We start from the raw sequence: 16,341 nt of genomic DNA on the forward strand, positions 1-16,341 counted from the left end.
GCATTCAGAGCCTACTTGGCACTACTGATGGTGGACATTTACCATTGGTGTCTCAGGACATTAGATCAAACTCTATTCTAATTAGGCCTGCCTTTGAATGCTAATAGATTTTGTGACTACAAAATTTGTGCATTCGGGTCCTTATGTACGAGAAATGCATTCAGTTAAAGTAATTGCAATTTGCACACTAATCTTCAGAGAATGCATTGGTATTTTGTGAACCCTTCTATGTACTAATAGGTTGTGTCTCAAAATACTGAATTGTAGTGGGTCTTAATTTGACCTACCTCCAAAATATTACTAAGGTAGGTTGCAAATTGTTACCTACTATGATTTGCTGCCATCAGAGACTTGGTGCCTTTCTGGGGTTAGCAGGGCACCCTATTTGTAGATGCTTTTAAATAAAGTCATTTTTTTTTAATGCAGCCCCTTTTTCCTTGCAGAAAAAGTGGGATACGTGCAATAAAAAAAAAGAAATAGGGAAGAGGATGTGGCCTAACGACTAGGGTGGTCGATCTCAAAGCTGGGGTACCAGGTTCGGGTCTTGGCAGGGATGCTCAACATCCTAAGATACTGGGCATTTCACTTAATCTCCCTGTACCTAGCAATATGAATTTGTGCGTCTGTAACACAATTGGTGCTCATTTAAAGCGCTCTGATACCGTCGGGCCACGTTTGTGCCATATAAAACTCCAATAAAAAGAAAAAAAATTACCACTGTCTATTACGACAAATGTTTTTTGGACCATAATCAAAGGGGAAAGGGTCCCTGGGGGGAACCCTCCCTGTTTGCAAATGAGTTACCACTACCTTTCAGTAGTTGGTAAAGTATTAAAGTTTTGAAACCAGATTTCAGTCACAAAACATTAATACATGCCAAAAGGAATAGGGATTGGGAGGATATGGCCCTTTTTACGCCCTTTCCAAATACTGATTCATAATAGCTTACTAAACACATTTATTGATTGGGAAAACCTTTTAACACTTGCTTTTAATACCAAAACAGCAGGAAGCAAATGGCAGAAAGGTTAGTGAATTTGAACACAGGGAGGAGGATAACCTCATCAGAGCAGGAAGTGGAGTATTTAACTGATTTGCAGATGGCAAACTGATGTCAGGGCCAGATGGAACACCCATTGGATTTGATAAAGTGGTCACAATTTGTGTATCGAGTTTTAGTCAATCCATCTGTATTTTGAAAACCAACTTATGTACCAATAAGTGGTTTCACAAAATACCGAATCGCAGTGGGTCATAATTCGAACTACCTCATTAATATATATAAGGTAGGTGGTAAATTGTGACCAACTGCGATTCACTGTCATTACAGGGATGGTAGCCTGCTTGTTTTTAAATCGTTTTTTTCTAAATGCACTCCATTTTCCTTAGAAAAAAAAATGGATGCGTTTGAAAAAAAAGAGAAACATTTAAAAGCAATTATTTTGAGAGGAGAAACTGGTCTTACCGACTACTGCCTAATCCTAAAAAATGTTTTTGGGACCTTTTACAAAGGGAACAAGCATTGGAAATGCAATAGGTCTCGCATTAGGAAAGTTTGAGGGATTGGTATTGTAAATGACACTTTTTATTTATGTGTTGGTTTTGAAAATAGCAAAATTAATAGCTTCGTCAGTTACAATGTCAATAGTTTTAACTTTCGCAAATGTGACACCTATAGCATTTGTAATGCAATGTGTGTTGTATTTACGTGACTTAGATGTATTGATATTACAAATAACAATGGCTTTTAATTTTGTAAATAATTAATACTTAAATAAAATTTATTGTAATTTATAATGGCAATAGCTTAAACGTTTGTAAATAACTTTTGTGAAGATTATGTTCAGTGTATTTTATTGTGATGAAAATCCAAGAACATTGCATTTGCACCTACACACACACACAGAGCCCGTGCCACACACACACACACACACACACATATAGATGTGGTGGTGGTGGATCTGGGGGATATGGTGGTGGTGGATGTGGTGGTGGTGGTGATGGTGGATGTGGTGGTGATGGTGGTGGATGTGGGGGTGGATGTGGTGGTGGATGTGGGGGTGGTGGTGGATGTGGTGGTGGTGGTGGATGTGGTGGAGGTGGTGGATGTGGTGGTGGTGGATGTGGTGAAAGTGGTGGTGGATGTGGTGGTGGATGTGGTGGTGGAAGTGATGGTGGGTGTGGTGGATGCGGTGGTGGATGCGGTGGTGGATGCGGTGGTGAATGAGGTGGTGGATGTGGTGGTGGTGGTGGATGCGGTGTTGGTGGAAGTGGTGGTGGATGTGTTGGATGTGGTGGTGGATGTGGTGGTGGTGGATGCGGTGGATGTGGTGGTGGATGTGGTGGTGGTGGGTGTGGTGGATGTGGTGGTGGATGTGGATGTGTTGGTGGATGCGGTGGTGGTGCATGTGGTGGATGTGGTGGTGGTGGTGGATGTGGCGGTGGATGTCATGGTGGATGTGGAGGTGATGGTGGATGTGGTGGTGGATGTGGATGGTGGATGTGGTGGTGGATGTGGTGGTGGATGTGGTGGTGGTGGTGGATGCGGTGGATGTGGTGATGGTGGATGCGGTGGTGGTGGTGGATGCGGTGGCGGTGGTGGATGCGGTGGTGGTGGAAGTGGTGGTGGATGTGTTGGATGTGGTGGTGGATGTGGTGGTGGATGCGGTGGATGTGGTGGTGGGTGTGGTGGATGTGGTGGATGTGGTGGTGAATGTGATGGTGGATGTGGCGTGGATGTGGCGGTGGATGTGGCGGTGGATGTGGTGGTGGATGTGGTGGTGGATGTCATGGTGGATGTGGTGGTGGATGTGGTGGTGGATGTGGTGGTCGATGTGGAGGTGGATGTGGTGGTGGATGTGGTGGTGGATGTGGTGGTGGATGTGGTGGTGGATGTGGTGGTGGATGCGGTGGTGGTGGATGCGGTGGTGGTGGTGGTGGATGCAGTGGTAGTGGAAGTGGTGGTGGATGTGGTGGTGGATGTGGTGGATGTGGTGGTGGTGGATGCGGTGGATGTGGTGGTGGATGTGGTGGTGGTGGGTGTGGTGGATGTGGTGGTGGATGTGGTGGTGGATGTGGTGGTGGATGCGGTGGTGGTGCATGTGGTGGATGTGGTGGTGGATGTGGCGGTGGATGTCATGGTGGATGTGGAGGTGATGGTGGATGTGGTGGTGGATGTGGTGGTGATGGTGGATGTGGTGGTGGATGTGGTGGTGGATGCGGTGGATGTGGTGGATGCGGTGGATGTGGTGGTGGATGGGGTGGTGGTGGTTGATGTAGTGGTGGTGGGTGTGGTGGATGTGGTGGTGGTGGGTGTGGTGGGTGTGGTGGATGTGGTGGTGGATGTGGCGGTGGATGTGGCGGTGGATGTGGTGGTTGATGTGGCAGTGGATGTGGTGGTGGTGGATGTGGTGGTGGATGTGGAGGTGATGGTGGATGTGGTGGTGGTGGATGTGGTGGATGTGGTGGTGGTGGATGTGGTGGTGGATGTGGTGGTGGAAGTGGTGGTGGATGTGGTGGTGGATGTGGTGGTGGATGTGGTGGTGGATGTGGTGGATGTGGATGCGGTGGATGTGGTGGTGGGTGTGGTGGATGTGGTGGTGGATGTGGTGGTGGATGTGGTGGTGGTGCATGTGGTGGATGTGGTGGTGGTGCATGTGGTGGATGTGGTGGTGGTAGATGTGGTGGATGTGGTGGTGGATGTGGCGGTGGATGTCATGGTAGATGTGGAGGTGATGGTGGATGTGGTGGTGGATGTGGTGGTGGTGGTGGTGGATGCAGTGGATGTGGTGGTGGTGGTGGATGCGGTGGTGGTGGTGGATGCGGTGGTGGTGGAAGTGGTGGTGGATGTGTTGGATGTGGTGGTGGATGTGGTGGTGGATGTGGTGGAAGTGGTGGTGGATGTGGTGGATGTGGTGGTGGATGTGGTGGTGGTGGATGCGGTGGATGTGGTGGTGGATGTGGTGGTGGATGTGGTGGTGGATGCGGTGGTGGTGGATGTGGTGGTGGTGGATGTGGTGGTGGATGTGGCGGTGGATGTGGAGGTGATGGTGGATGTGGTGGTGGATGTGGTGGTGGATGTGGTGGTGATGGTGGATGTGGTGGTGGATGCAGTGGTGGTGGATGCGGTGGATGTGGTGATGGTGGATGCGGTGGTGGTGGATGCGGTGGATGTGGTGATGGTGGATGCGGTGGTGGTGGTGGATGCGGTGGTGGATGGGGTGGGGGTGGTGGTGGATGGGGTGGTGGATGTGGTGGTGGTGGATGTGGTGGATGTGGCGGTGGATGTGGCGGTGGATGTGGCGGTGGATGTGGCGGTGGATGTGATGGTGGATGTGGTGGTGGATGTGATGGTGGATGTGGTGGTGGATGTGGTGGTGGATGTGGTGGTGGATGTGGAGGTGGATGTGGAGGTGGATGTGGAGGTGAATGTGGAGGTGATGGTGAATGTGGTGGTGGTGCTGGATGCGGTGGATGTGGTGGTGGTGGACGTAGTGGTGGTGGACGTAGTGGTGGTGGATGTGGTGGTGGTGGACATGGTGGTGGTTGTCGTGGACTTGTTGGTGGTGGATGTGGTGGCTACCTACTCTGTCAATAGCCTTCCCTTTGACCTGGTACAAAATATATTATTGTACTATGGTCTTGAGTATGTGCAGTTTTCTATCATATTACAAAGAGAAAAATAATGGCGTTACTCTATATTTTGCACCAGTGCAATTATTTCTAATATGGCAATGGGCGCATACGTAATTAAACTACACGCTGCCAAAGTAATCGGGTGAATTTGATTGTAGTGGAAATCGGATTTATGACGAGCAAAAATCTTGTAGAAAACAGGTACGAGTAAAACACGTGGAGCATCAACTTGACCACCAAATGGCGCTACATCGTGCCCGGTTTTAAGAAACATTTGAGTCAAACAAACTAGTAGAAGAAACAAGCATTCCTCGGTGGCGGCGTGGTTGCAAAGCAAGCCCTGCAGATTGCAGGGATCTGAACAGACTAATAATGTCTATGTAAATAAACAAAAAAAATACAAGACTATGCATGCAATTTATACCTGACCACAAGTTCATGCTCCCGTTGTAATGTATGGACCGTGCAACTACATGAGACATACTTGCATAACATACCTACACTCACTTTCCAAACTCTACCTCTGTAGAATGTAAGGAATGCATGCCAAGCTTATATGTGGCTGAATGTGCCTTCCTGTAATGTAACTGATCCTTATGTAAAGCGCCCACCTCTGTATCGAGTTTATGCTAGATAAAACAGCAAAGGGAAACAAGACGGAGGGCATTGCTGTGGGGAGGGGGAGGAGAAATGCGACATGGGGCGGAGCGGGGAGAGCGGCGATGAAGGTGTGAAGCAGCAGGGGCCTTTGAAGTGAAGCTAAGCTTCACTTCAAAGGAGTGGGAGGAGTGCTGCTGGGGAACAGATGGCGATTTGATGATGTGCACGAGCATTTTAGGTCAATGCGCTTGCGCATTGACCTAAAAGCGCACGGGCACAGCATCAAACCGCCAGTCTAGGTAAACCTTATTTAAGCCCCTATAGTCTCGCTCAATGCGCATGCGCATTGAGAGGCGAGACCTAAAAAGGTCCTCCGGCAGATACCCTCCCATATGCAAATGGGTTACAACTTCGTATGAAGTGCTGGTAAAATATGAATGTTTTGCAACCCCATTTTGGTTGCGGAACATTAATGCTTACCGTGACAAAACGCTATTTGGAAGGGACACCATAAAACACCCCTTCTAAATAGCAATTCTTCATGATTTCCTAAACCCCTTTAGTGATTTGGGGCCAGATGTATCAATGGTTTTTGCCCATTCTGTGTCTATGAGGAAATCTGTTGATACATATGGCCCATAGTGACATTTTAGTGAATCGCTAAATGGGTTTAGTACATTTGAAAAAAAAAATCTTGTTTGCATACGGCCTCCGCTGCAGATGGAGGAGCCAATTGTTGTGCACCTCTCACTCCTTGTTCAACAGAGATGCACTGATCTGAAGTCGTCTGGGGGTGCTCTTTGTGGCCAAGGACTCCTTATTTAGTCCAATGGTTCGTTATGTCCTGTCGAATGGATTCTTAAATAGATTGCCATTAGTACTTGGCTGCATATATGCACCAAATGCAATTACAGTTTAGGAATCCCTCTCTGAGAGGCTTGCTAATTAGCCCGCTATATGATAAATGCCAGTGGAGATTTTAACTCCATATTATATCCCACACTGAATAGATCACACCCCCTCTACCAGGCACACCAGCTATTCATATTGCCAGAGACCTATTCGACTGGCTGCATCTTTGATCTCTAGTCAACGTGTGGTGAGTTAGGAATACCAGGTCTAAAGAATATTCGTTCTGCCCCCTCCACTCTCCACCCCCATAGATTACATGCTTGACTAAATTGAATGGTGAGCTCTGCAGATCTACTCACCTATGTTCAGCACACGTCTTACCTAGGCAAAACCCTGTGAAACCACGACCTATTGCAGGTTAGCATACACTGGGTGAAAATACTCACTCCAATTCTGTCATGGAAGCTGTAGCCCTTCCGGCTAGATGATTTCAAGTCCACCGGCTCTCCGAAGGGAAGGAAAATACAGGGCCTGCGAAAGTCCTCCCTGGCGATTTATTGTGATGCAATCCTTCAAGACTTAAAAGAACATTCCAAAGAGGATGACCGACCACTTAGAAAACCTAGATCAGTTTATTTACAAGTCCTCGAGATAAATGTAGGGTTCGGGGAGTGAGCTAAGTTATTGTTTAAGCCCAGCTCTCCATACTATTATACCCTCATTGTTTCTTATACAGCAATGTCCCCCAACCTACTATTGCCTGGTAGTTTTGCAAACTAGAACTTCCTGTGGGTGGGTGGAAGGGTTCTCAGGTTAAAAAGAGTTTTCTTCATATACAGATAGCACTAAACATTTTATCTGACATCTTAGGCTATTGAGCCAATCGCCTCAATGGCAAATAATATTGGAAGCAATATTTTGATTTTCATTAATAAGTATCAGGCACTGTACTATACTGCTTGCCCTGACATATTGTCTTCAGTGTATGCACTTCTCTGTACTCAATTTGACTTTCATCAAAAGTTTGTTCTTGTTATCTGAAATGTTAATAACATTGTATTTTAAAAAAACAATAGCATCCAGGGACTTCAGGCAGGGCAAAGATGACTTAATAAAAGTCATCTTTCCAAAATGCCTATTACAAACCTCACTTCACTAGTGAATTGGACTTGCAATAAATATTTCAACAAGTCCCAGAAATTGAATTTGTAGCTCTTTGCTAGGTGGAGATTCCATTTATGAAACTTAATATTGTATTCCAGTGCTTTTCTAAGGAACAAGCAACCCTGCTTTAGTGAAAATATCTTTCAAGTGCTGGTCACTATAAGGACATGTTTAACATTAACCTTAACATGGCCTACTTTTAAATAATGTGTACCGTGCCTTAATGGGCAGAAAGGTTACTTAGTGATGGCTTATAAATATTTAAATGGAAGGTTTGAAGCCAAAGGAGGAATTGCAGTTTAACCCTACACAGCCAGGCTACTAGAGGAACATAAACCTGTTGCCATTGGTTAGCAGAGCTAACTTGCACTGAGTTCTATAGCCAGGAAAAATAGGATTCAGCAGAAAGGCAAAAATAATCCAGAGAGACCTAGAAGAAAGGTCAAATTTCCAACTCTGGGCAGTTCCTGTGATTCTAAAATTACTTGCAGTTCAAAGGCACCTTTAACAAATAGTTTCAAACCCACTTTCTCATTATTATGTATGTGGCGGGAAGCCCTTTACATTAATTTGTGGATACTGGAATGAGAATCTGCATCCCACAACAGACCTTCATCCTAGAATTTGCTTTGAAATGTGTTTGCATGGTGATCCTTGTGCCTTAATGTCACAGGGATCAGAAGTTACAGATAGTGGTACAGGTAGTGTGAGTTTCACATTAGCGATTGCATTAATTCGTCAGTGGAATTGCTGGTTGTGCATTGCAGATTTGAGGTTTGTATCACAGAGCTATTTACGCTTGCCTTGCAAATGCAAAGTCTTCTGTGCATTAGGCCTCTGTTCGCTCTTTTTCCAAAACGCTTAAAACAGCACCCAGGAGAGCTTATCAAAGGGTTTTGGGTTTATGAAGTGTTGGATGAAGTGTTGTTCTGGTGGGGAGTGGAATCACAATGGTGCTTGGTCACGCATGGTAGTGGTATGAGCATGGAGGCTTTGACAGCAATTCCCAGGCCTGGGGGATGTACTATCACTCTCTACTGCTTGCTTTTACATGTCTTGTTTGTTTTGCTTCTCAAGGGACAGTAAGACATGCATTCTAGCCCACTCATTAAACTCACTGAAGCCAGTAGGATTCATACTGCTCCATCAGTACATGTGGTCTGTCTTGTACGCGGGAAAGGAAGGAAAGAGGTCTACAAGTACCAAAGGAAAGCGCAGTAGGCTCAAGGTATGATACTCTTAGAGTCCTACAGGTTTTTTTCCTTTTAGCAGCATTCATCTATATTTGTAGCCAAACAGTCACACATTCCCACAATTCTGGGTACCAACTCCTGATAACCACACACCCCAATTATGCATGCAGATAGCTCAAACAATCTATTTTTCCATTCATTCATTACAGAATAAAGACTGTGATACCAAGATCATGTATGGATTTTTTCTCATAGCCCTGGACCTGTGTTCTGACCTGATACAAGATGGGCTCACTGATTGTTTTTTTACACTCAAATATTACACCTATTTAAGGTAAGCCTTCCATACCTGCATGCATTCCTTGATCCTGCTTGAAGCCTGATGGTTCGCTTTCACCGCCATTGGCTTGAAGGGATTTAGGGTCAGATGTACTAATGCATTTTCTTGTCTTAATCCCTACGATTTGGTAAATTGCATGGTTTGCAAGCGGAGGCAGTCGCCTGCCTCATCTCTTCTGCCTGATGTCTTTCTGAGTGGGAGCATGATTGCCCCTGGGCCAGAGATCAGCCTCACAGGGTTAAATCCATCCTCTTAGACGGATGGCCATGCCCCCATGTCCCTGGAAGTGGAATATGTATTTGTCTCTCTCCCTTCTGCCAGCCAGTGGGAACTTACTCGCAGGAAAGTGAAAAAAGGCCTTGGGCTTGAGGAGGTGTTGTTGTTCTCTTGAAGGGATGACCTGTGTGCTGGACCAATGGACTTTTATACTTTCAAAGAGTCCTAACCTGATGACACAGCAGATGTAGTTAACACCCAGGCCTGTACCCTTCGTTTGTCCCTTCAGCCAGTCTGGCCTCCATCTCACTAGGTCCCTTGTTCATATCACAGATTCAGATCCTGCTGGAATGTCAAGACCTGCTTGACAGATCTGCTGGGATTTTTCATATTACATAGCAAGTGCATTTCAAGGGAGGGAAACAGAATGGAAAAACAATTTGTGTGCATTCACTGCCTGGTTGCTGAAAGCTCAGCTTTGTCGTACCAGCTCAGCTTTGTCTCTAGGTTATTTTTGGTGTACAGGGACTGCCTGAAACTACATTCTAGAGTTAGATGTGGAAGGATACTAGGATTACCATAATACACTCCCTTCACACACAAACACACGTTTAGTGTGGTTTGGTGTGGCCAAAGACTTCAGCCATCTTTAAAAAGCCCAAAGTATGCACTTGAAAGGGAGAGAACAGGATACTAAGACAATTCTTGCGTATCCCCTGGTTGATGAATCACCCTACTTTTGGCCTAACAGACTTCTGTCCCTGGGTTTGTTGTATGTAGAGTGCTGGCTTCAAACTGGAATTTAGTGTTAGATTTTGGAGGACACTAGAATTGCTATAGTACACTTTCCATTCCCACCCACAGCCCCAGAGCCCAAGTTATAGAGTGGCTGTAGACCTTTGCCATCTTGGTTTTATGCTGACACATTGCATTTTTGGCCTATTTGCAGTAAGGCAAAGAGGAACTACTGCAAAGGTAGTTAGCTCATGACATGGGAACCATTACTCCATTGCTCAGAGACAGACTAGGAGTGTATTATGGTGACTTCCACCCACAAGCTGGTAAACCCTGCAAAGCTGGACCCTCACCTAGCCTTCCTCGGAACACTGCTGGACTTGTGAAATTGTACCAGGCAGACTGAACTTGCTGCACTTGGACTCTGACCTGTGAGAAGCACCTTAGGGGTTGGATCCCCTTCCACTTGAAATCCAAGGAAAAACGATCTTCAAAGATCATGAGGTTGATTCCCTGGCTGGATTCTGGGACAAAATAGAGCTGAAAAGGACATTCCTGCGAAGAACTCCACCTGGACTGGACTTTGCTGTAGCTGGACTTTGCTGTTGCCTCTGCCTGACACCCCAAGAGTATTTAAGTGCTCCCCCTGTGCTCCCGGGGGCATCAGAAGTGTGCTACTGTGGTTGTTTTGGACACCAAAATAAGTTTGGGAACTTTTTCAAAACTTGATCTCCAGAGTTTCCAGAGGACAGGCCGCATATGAAAAGCGTCCTGCTAGAGGCTCCACAGCACTGAATTTGATTTTTGGTTTGTCCCGCAGAGAGAAGAGTTTTTCCTCAGAAAAACAACAAAGTCCCTTTTCAAATTGAGACTTGAGGATATGTTTGAACTTCCCTACCTCGTAGGCCCTCACGGGGCCAATCTACTTTTCGAACCTGAGCAAAGCCCTAGTGGGGTCAGCCTAAAAACGTGCCTAGATTCCTGCCTAATACAGCCATTGACCACCAGTGGCTCTTTGTGATTCTTGGCTCTATTTTCTACTAAATCTTCAGAAAATTAATCTCCAGTTTCCTTTATTGTATTTTTGGTGTCAGTATGCTCCTTAAATTTACTGTATTTTTATACATAGGAGTGAGATTTTTATTGAGTTGTGTTTTTGCCTTTTTAACTGTTTTGGTACTAAATGAGTTACACATTCTCATCTAAACTAAGCCTGTCTGCTCTGTGCCCTATCTACCAGGGGTTGAGCTCTGGTTAAACTTCTGAAACCACTGACTGGACCTAACAAGTATGTGACTTTACTACTTGTGGTGGAATATCTAAATGGACAGAAAAAGTTCAATAGAACCATTGCAATGGCATGGCCTACCTTTTCCAGCAGTGCCTTTGTTGTTTTAGGGGTTCATAGTAGATGGAACAAAGTTAACTGTGGCCAGGGCCACCGGAATTATGCCATTTTGCGGTTGCTCCATTTTTTGCATGATTATGGATTTTCCACATAAGGCATCATCTGCTGCATAATTTGCAGATTTTAACAAAAAACATTTTCTAGCTCAAATGGATCAAAAGTTACTAAAAATATTGCAGTGGAGTGCAAATCGCAAACATTTGATTGTTCACCTTTCAGTTGCATATTACTGTATTTGAGTTAAAACTAGTCCGAATTAGGTGAAATCTTTGTCCAGACAGTGTTAACATGTGAAAATGACAAAATGATGAAGTGATACTATCACAAATTGAGCTGCATCACACTGCATCATTTGCATTTTCTTGCCACATAATATAGTAAGGCATGCCACATAATTTGGTCCTCCCTTGATGCATAATTTTAGTGGCCCTGATTATGGTGAGGTAAAGCAATTAAGAGAAGCCCTTGGGCCTAGACCCTTTAGTACTATATCGTTCAGGTTTTTAAACCTAGCTTGCATTGTCTGCTGCACCTATGAGGTAGCCCAACTCAATGCAATGTTTAATGAGTAGCGTTTATTTGAATTATAAATATGCTGTTCACACTGCGTTATTAATACATAACATGGTTGAACATGTTATACAATAAACTGATATAATGCAATAGAATTATCACCATCATGAGAGTTAGATTAGAATACTAACTAGAAACTTTGCTTAGTCCACCTCAGACTCAAACACTCAAAATCACATTTTAACTATGCCATCTAAATAGTATTCCACTCCATCTCAACTGAGGCAACGTTCTGTCCAATGACACCACTGACTGCCAACCTGACTCTCTAAACAGCATCCTATATGCTCCTTGCTGCCTAACCAAAATGTATTTGGAGGTATGACAGAATTCAACTTACCCTCAGAGAACTCAGTTGGTTCTCTTTGCTAAACATACCTCATTGAAGTAATTTAAGTCATACAGCATGGTCAACGAGATAATCAATGCAAGTTACCCTGTCACCCAACAGTAAGATGCAACGTGGGGTTGTACAGCACCTGCAGAAGCATAGACATTCTTTAGATCATAAAGTTCGGCATTGTGTAAACAAGACGTCAGTCGTTATCCTGATATGCAGATCGGGATTTTTATCCTAATCCAGATGTGGTCTGCCTCCTGCCTTCTCCAGTTTCAGACAAAGCTGAAGTCTTGTTACGTCGGACGATACCTTGATGCACATTGACCTCACAGTTCACAGACTACACCTTAGGTGTCCCTTAACCTCAACTTTGTCTCTTAATTATTGTAGCCTGCTATTCCTCCATGATGATGTTGCATAATTCATTAATGGAAACTACACAACCCACCCTCCTGCCTCAAAACCTCTACTGCCACTTTTCTCCAGTATCTTGCTCTGTTGTACCTAATACCATGTTGTGCACTATGTTTTTCTCGAGTGCTCCTTTGATTTGCAGTTACAAAATTACATATGTGCATTTATAAGAATGGAATTAACTCTCCTAAGGTTTAAGAAAATATTAAAACCTATTGTGTTAGACCTGTCAGCCTTAGGGTTGTCTTCCCCCAAACATATTGCCTTCCACCACCATTTATCTGACCTTGTTTTTGCTGGCATTAGAACTCTATGCACTTTACCACTGCTAACGTGCATGTGCTCACTCCTCAAAACATGGTAATATTGGATTATTCCAGATTGGCATATTTCATTTACTTCTAAATCCCTAGTAAAGTGGGATTACTTGTAACCAGGGCCTGTAAATTAAATGCTAATAGTGGGACTAAAGCACTGATTGTGCCACCCACTTAAGTAGACCCTCAGACATGTCTCAGGCCTGCCATCGCAGAGCCTCTGTGTGCAGTCTTAAACCATTTTGACCTGGCAAAGTAAACCTTTTACCTGGTCCAAAAATGTCCTTTTTAGCACATAAAAGTCATGCCTAGGGTTGGCTCTTTAAAAAGTAGGACATGTATCTTTAGTGAAACACTCTTAAATTTGTTTTTCACTACTGCAAGGCCTATCTCTCCCATAGGATAACATTGGATTTGCCATATTACATTTTATCAGTGTAATTTCCAAAAAGAAAGAGATGATCAGTTCAAGTTTGGCGTCTATGAAATTGTAATGCGATACTCTTATTAATAGTAAAGTAGGATTTTTTATTACAGTTATGAAATTGCCAATTTTACAAAAGTTGCCATTTCCTGCCCTTTTTTGCCTGTAGCCTGTCTTGGGTCTCATGACTGGTTATAACTGACAGTTAGATTTTGTAAATTCCTCTCAGTCACACAAGAGAGGGATTAGGTGTGCATGCGTGGACAATCTACTGGCAGGATAGGGGGGCAGACTGAGCACAGCACCACTTACACATGAATAGCCTGTGCTCTGCCTTTACACAACGGGCCTGGCGACCCCGCTTTTTCACTTCAGCCAGCTTTGAACTAGGGCAAGGGGTGCAAAAAATTCCATGCACTTCAAAGCCACTGTCTAGAAGCTTCTCCCACCGTCCAGTACTAGGACAGTATGGTATAAAAGTAGGACCTCAGACACCAACTCTTCAGTACACTTCTATACCTGTGGATACTCTGCCAGGAAGAAGGGCTGCTGTGCTGTTCAAAGGACTGCCACTCTGCTGGACTGCTGTTCTGCTGGGTTAACCTGCTGCCTACTTGACTTTGGAGGAAGAACTAGACCTGCTACCCATCTTGAACCCAGGACTGCAGAGTGGCTTAAAGGGCTTGTTTGGTGGCGTCCTGATCTGAGCCTCAGGGATAAAAAAAGGCTCTTCATCTGCCCCTCAGGTCCTGGACCCTTGGTGTGGCTAGGTATGCTCTTAAATCATGCTTTTGACACTTTGAGACTGCGAACAAGCTCGTTCACACCTGAACTGCCCTACTTGCACTGAAAATCAGCGCGAGCCACTGCCAGCCCATCTCTTTGCACAGCCAGCATCGATTGCCACAGAGGACCGCCAACGTGAGACTCCAGACCACCTATCCACGCCCAGCCTGCTCTTCGTGCCACACCGACAACTGCCATTGACCATCTCCTTGCTCCCTGCGGCCCTCTCCCATGTGGATGGGGCTCTTGGCATAAAACTTGAGAAGTTAAACCTTCATCAGGACTAATCTGGGACTGTATCCGACCCGCGCACCATCGTGGTTGGCTTGATCTTTTCGCTTTGACCCAGTGCAGCGCAACCAGAAAGCTGTGGTTGGCGCTTAATACCTTTAGGTGCTATTTTGCAGTTTATTCTTTAAAAATTAATAACACCATTTCTGATGATTGGATTTTAGTTGTTTTGGTCTTGCTTTGTTGTGTGGTGTTTTCACTGTTTTACTGTTTGATGTGTTACACAAATACTTTATACATTGCCACTAAGTTAAATCTGACTGTTCTGTGCCAGGCCACCGGGAGGTGAGCACAGGTTAATTTGAGGGTTTGCTTGTGACTTGCCCTGATTGTGGTTGTTGTTTGATCAGGGCTCACCCCCAGTCAACCAGTAACCCAATTTCTAACATATTGTTTTTAGAGAAGTTTCAAGTAAACACTAGCATTGCCAATTCTTCACTTCCAACATCACCGTTCTAAGCAGCAAATTGTATGGAGTTCGCTTACTCCTGATAAGTAATGGTATACAAAATCCTGATAACATAATGTCTACATGTGAGCTAATTTACCTACCTTTCATTGGCTTCCATGGGTATCAAAGGCGTAACTGTTGGCACTGCTGTAGTTGATGTCCAGTTGCTAATTGAGGTCCAGTTGTTATTTATGTCATAATTGCTAAAGTTGCAGCCAGCAGTGCTGAGATTCAATGGTAAACGCCGCTCAGGCGGAGGAATGTAAAGCTGCCCTCCAATTCCAACCCACAGTGAAATACAAAATCCTGTTATAAGTCCCACAATTGCACCCTAAGAAAAAAAATAAGTTATACATTAATGTGGCTGATATTTGAATCACATTCAACTTCCATATGTATGAACTATAGGTTGACAAAACAAAAAGAGAGGATGGGATCAGGTGTGGCAAGAGAGTTCAGGACAAAAACAATGTATTGAAGCATTGGGACGGAGGCAATATTGTGGGCATATGAACTCATGTCAAACAGACTCACTCTTTTGTGCCCAACTGACCCAAAATGTAGGGGTGCAGAATGTGGAAGTGTTCTCCGTTTGCCACACTCAGTATAGATTGATGATCATCCTCATTCTATTATTAGAGATAATTTTGCCACACTTGGTATGGAATCAATGGGCAGTAGCGACAGGTGCACCATGATCTGAGCAGAACCCCACAGTAGATTCATGTATATTAAGGAGGGGAAATAACCTTGTAGTTTGCTTGAAATCTGACCTATGATTCCCAAATACCAATTGCTACTAATCTAGTATGTCCACTACTAGCAGACAGCTTAGCTATTTTCTCTTACCCAGTCCATGCTACCCTGACTGAACACCCATCAAGGTCAGTTCAGTCTGCACAATATCTCTTGACTTCTGGGTGTGATAAATTAACTCTGGACTACTGGGTGTGTGGCGCATATCCAATATATCATTACAATGTCTTGTGCACCTGGCACTCTATATTCCTACACACTGATTTCACTTCTCTATTCTTTGCTGGTACTGCTTTCTTACTTCCTTGTGTTGCTCTACTTTTCATACAATGCCAACATATGCCAGGAGTATCTGCGATGGAAGCAGTTGCCTGTGCTCAGTTCACCCAGCTCAAGCTTTATTCTTACACCTGTAAGTTGTATGCTGTGTAAATATCTGTCTTTTGCGGATCAGAATTGTTTTTGGGATTGTCACATAAAATAAAATGCCTATTGAGAAATTAGGATACTATTCTTCACCGAATGGGACTGCAGCATGACCATGATGTACATTTCCTACAAAATAAAAAATACGTAATTTTCATGCTAAATTCTTGTACTACCAAATTTCAGCTATTATACTCACGCAGGAATTAAATTCATGCAGCAAAAATGATTTCTGCAAACTGTCTGTAGCCTCAGTGTAAAATGTTCAGGTCCTTACTGAGTGTGGATTGATGCATACACTACATTTAAATGCTATAATCAGATTATACATAAATCTAATCCTTGGTTTACCGATATTTCTTCCATTGGGAATGGCCCGAGTACCTCATGAGAGAAGCATTTCCAGAAGTATGAGGAATA

The 16,341-nt window shown here is 44.3% G+C and overlaps 1 protein-coding gene across 1 annotated transcript in view; it reads right to left on the reverse strand.

Moving 5' to 3' along the window:
• LOC144821569 (sodium-coupled monocarboxylate transporter 1-like) overlaps positions 1-16,341 on the reverse strand; it is a 307,024-nt gene that overhangs the window by 51,941 nt on the left and 238,742 nt on the right. Inside the window, exon 12 of the mRNA XM_078678765.1 lies at positions 14,841-15,070. Within this exon, the coding sequence (XP_078534891.1) occupies positions 14,841-15,070 (230 nt within the window). The remainder of the gene's footprint in view (positions 1-14,840; positions 15,071-16,341) is intronic.

This window comes from Lissotriton helveticus, chromosome 1_1, assembly GCF_964261635.1.
Source record: "Lissotriton helveticus chromosome 1_1, aLisHel1.1, whole genome shotgun sequence".
Lineage (NCBI taxonomy): Eukaryota > Metazoa > Chordata > Amphibia > Caudata > Salamandridae > Lissotriton > Lissotriton helveticus.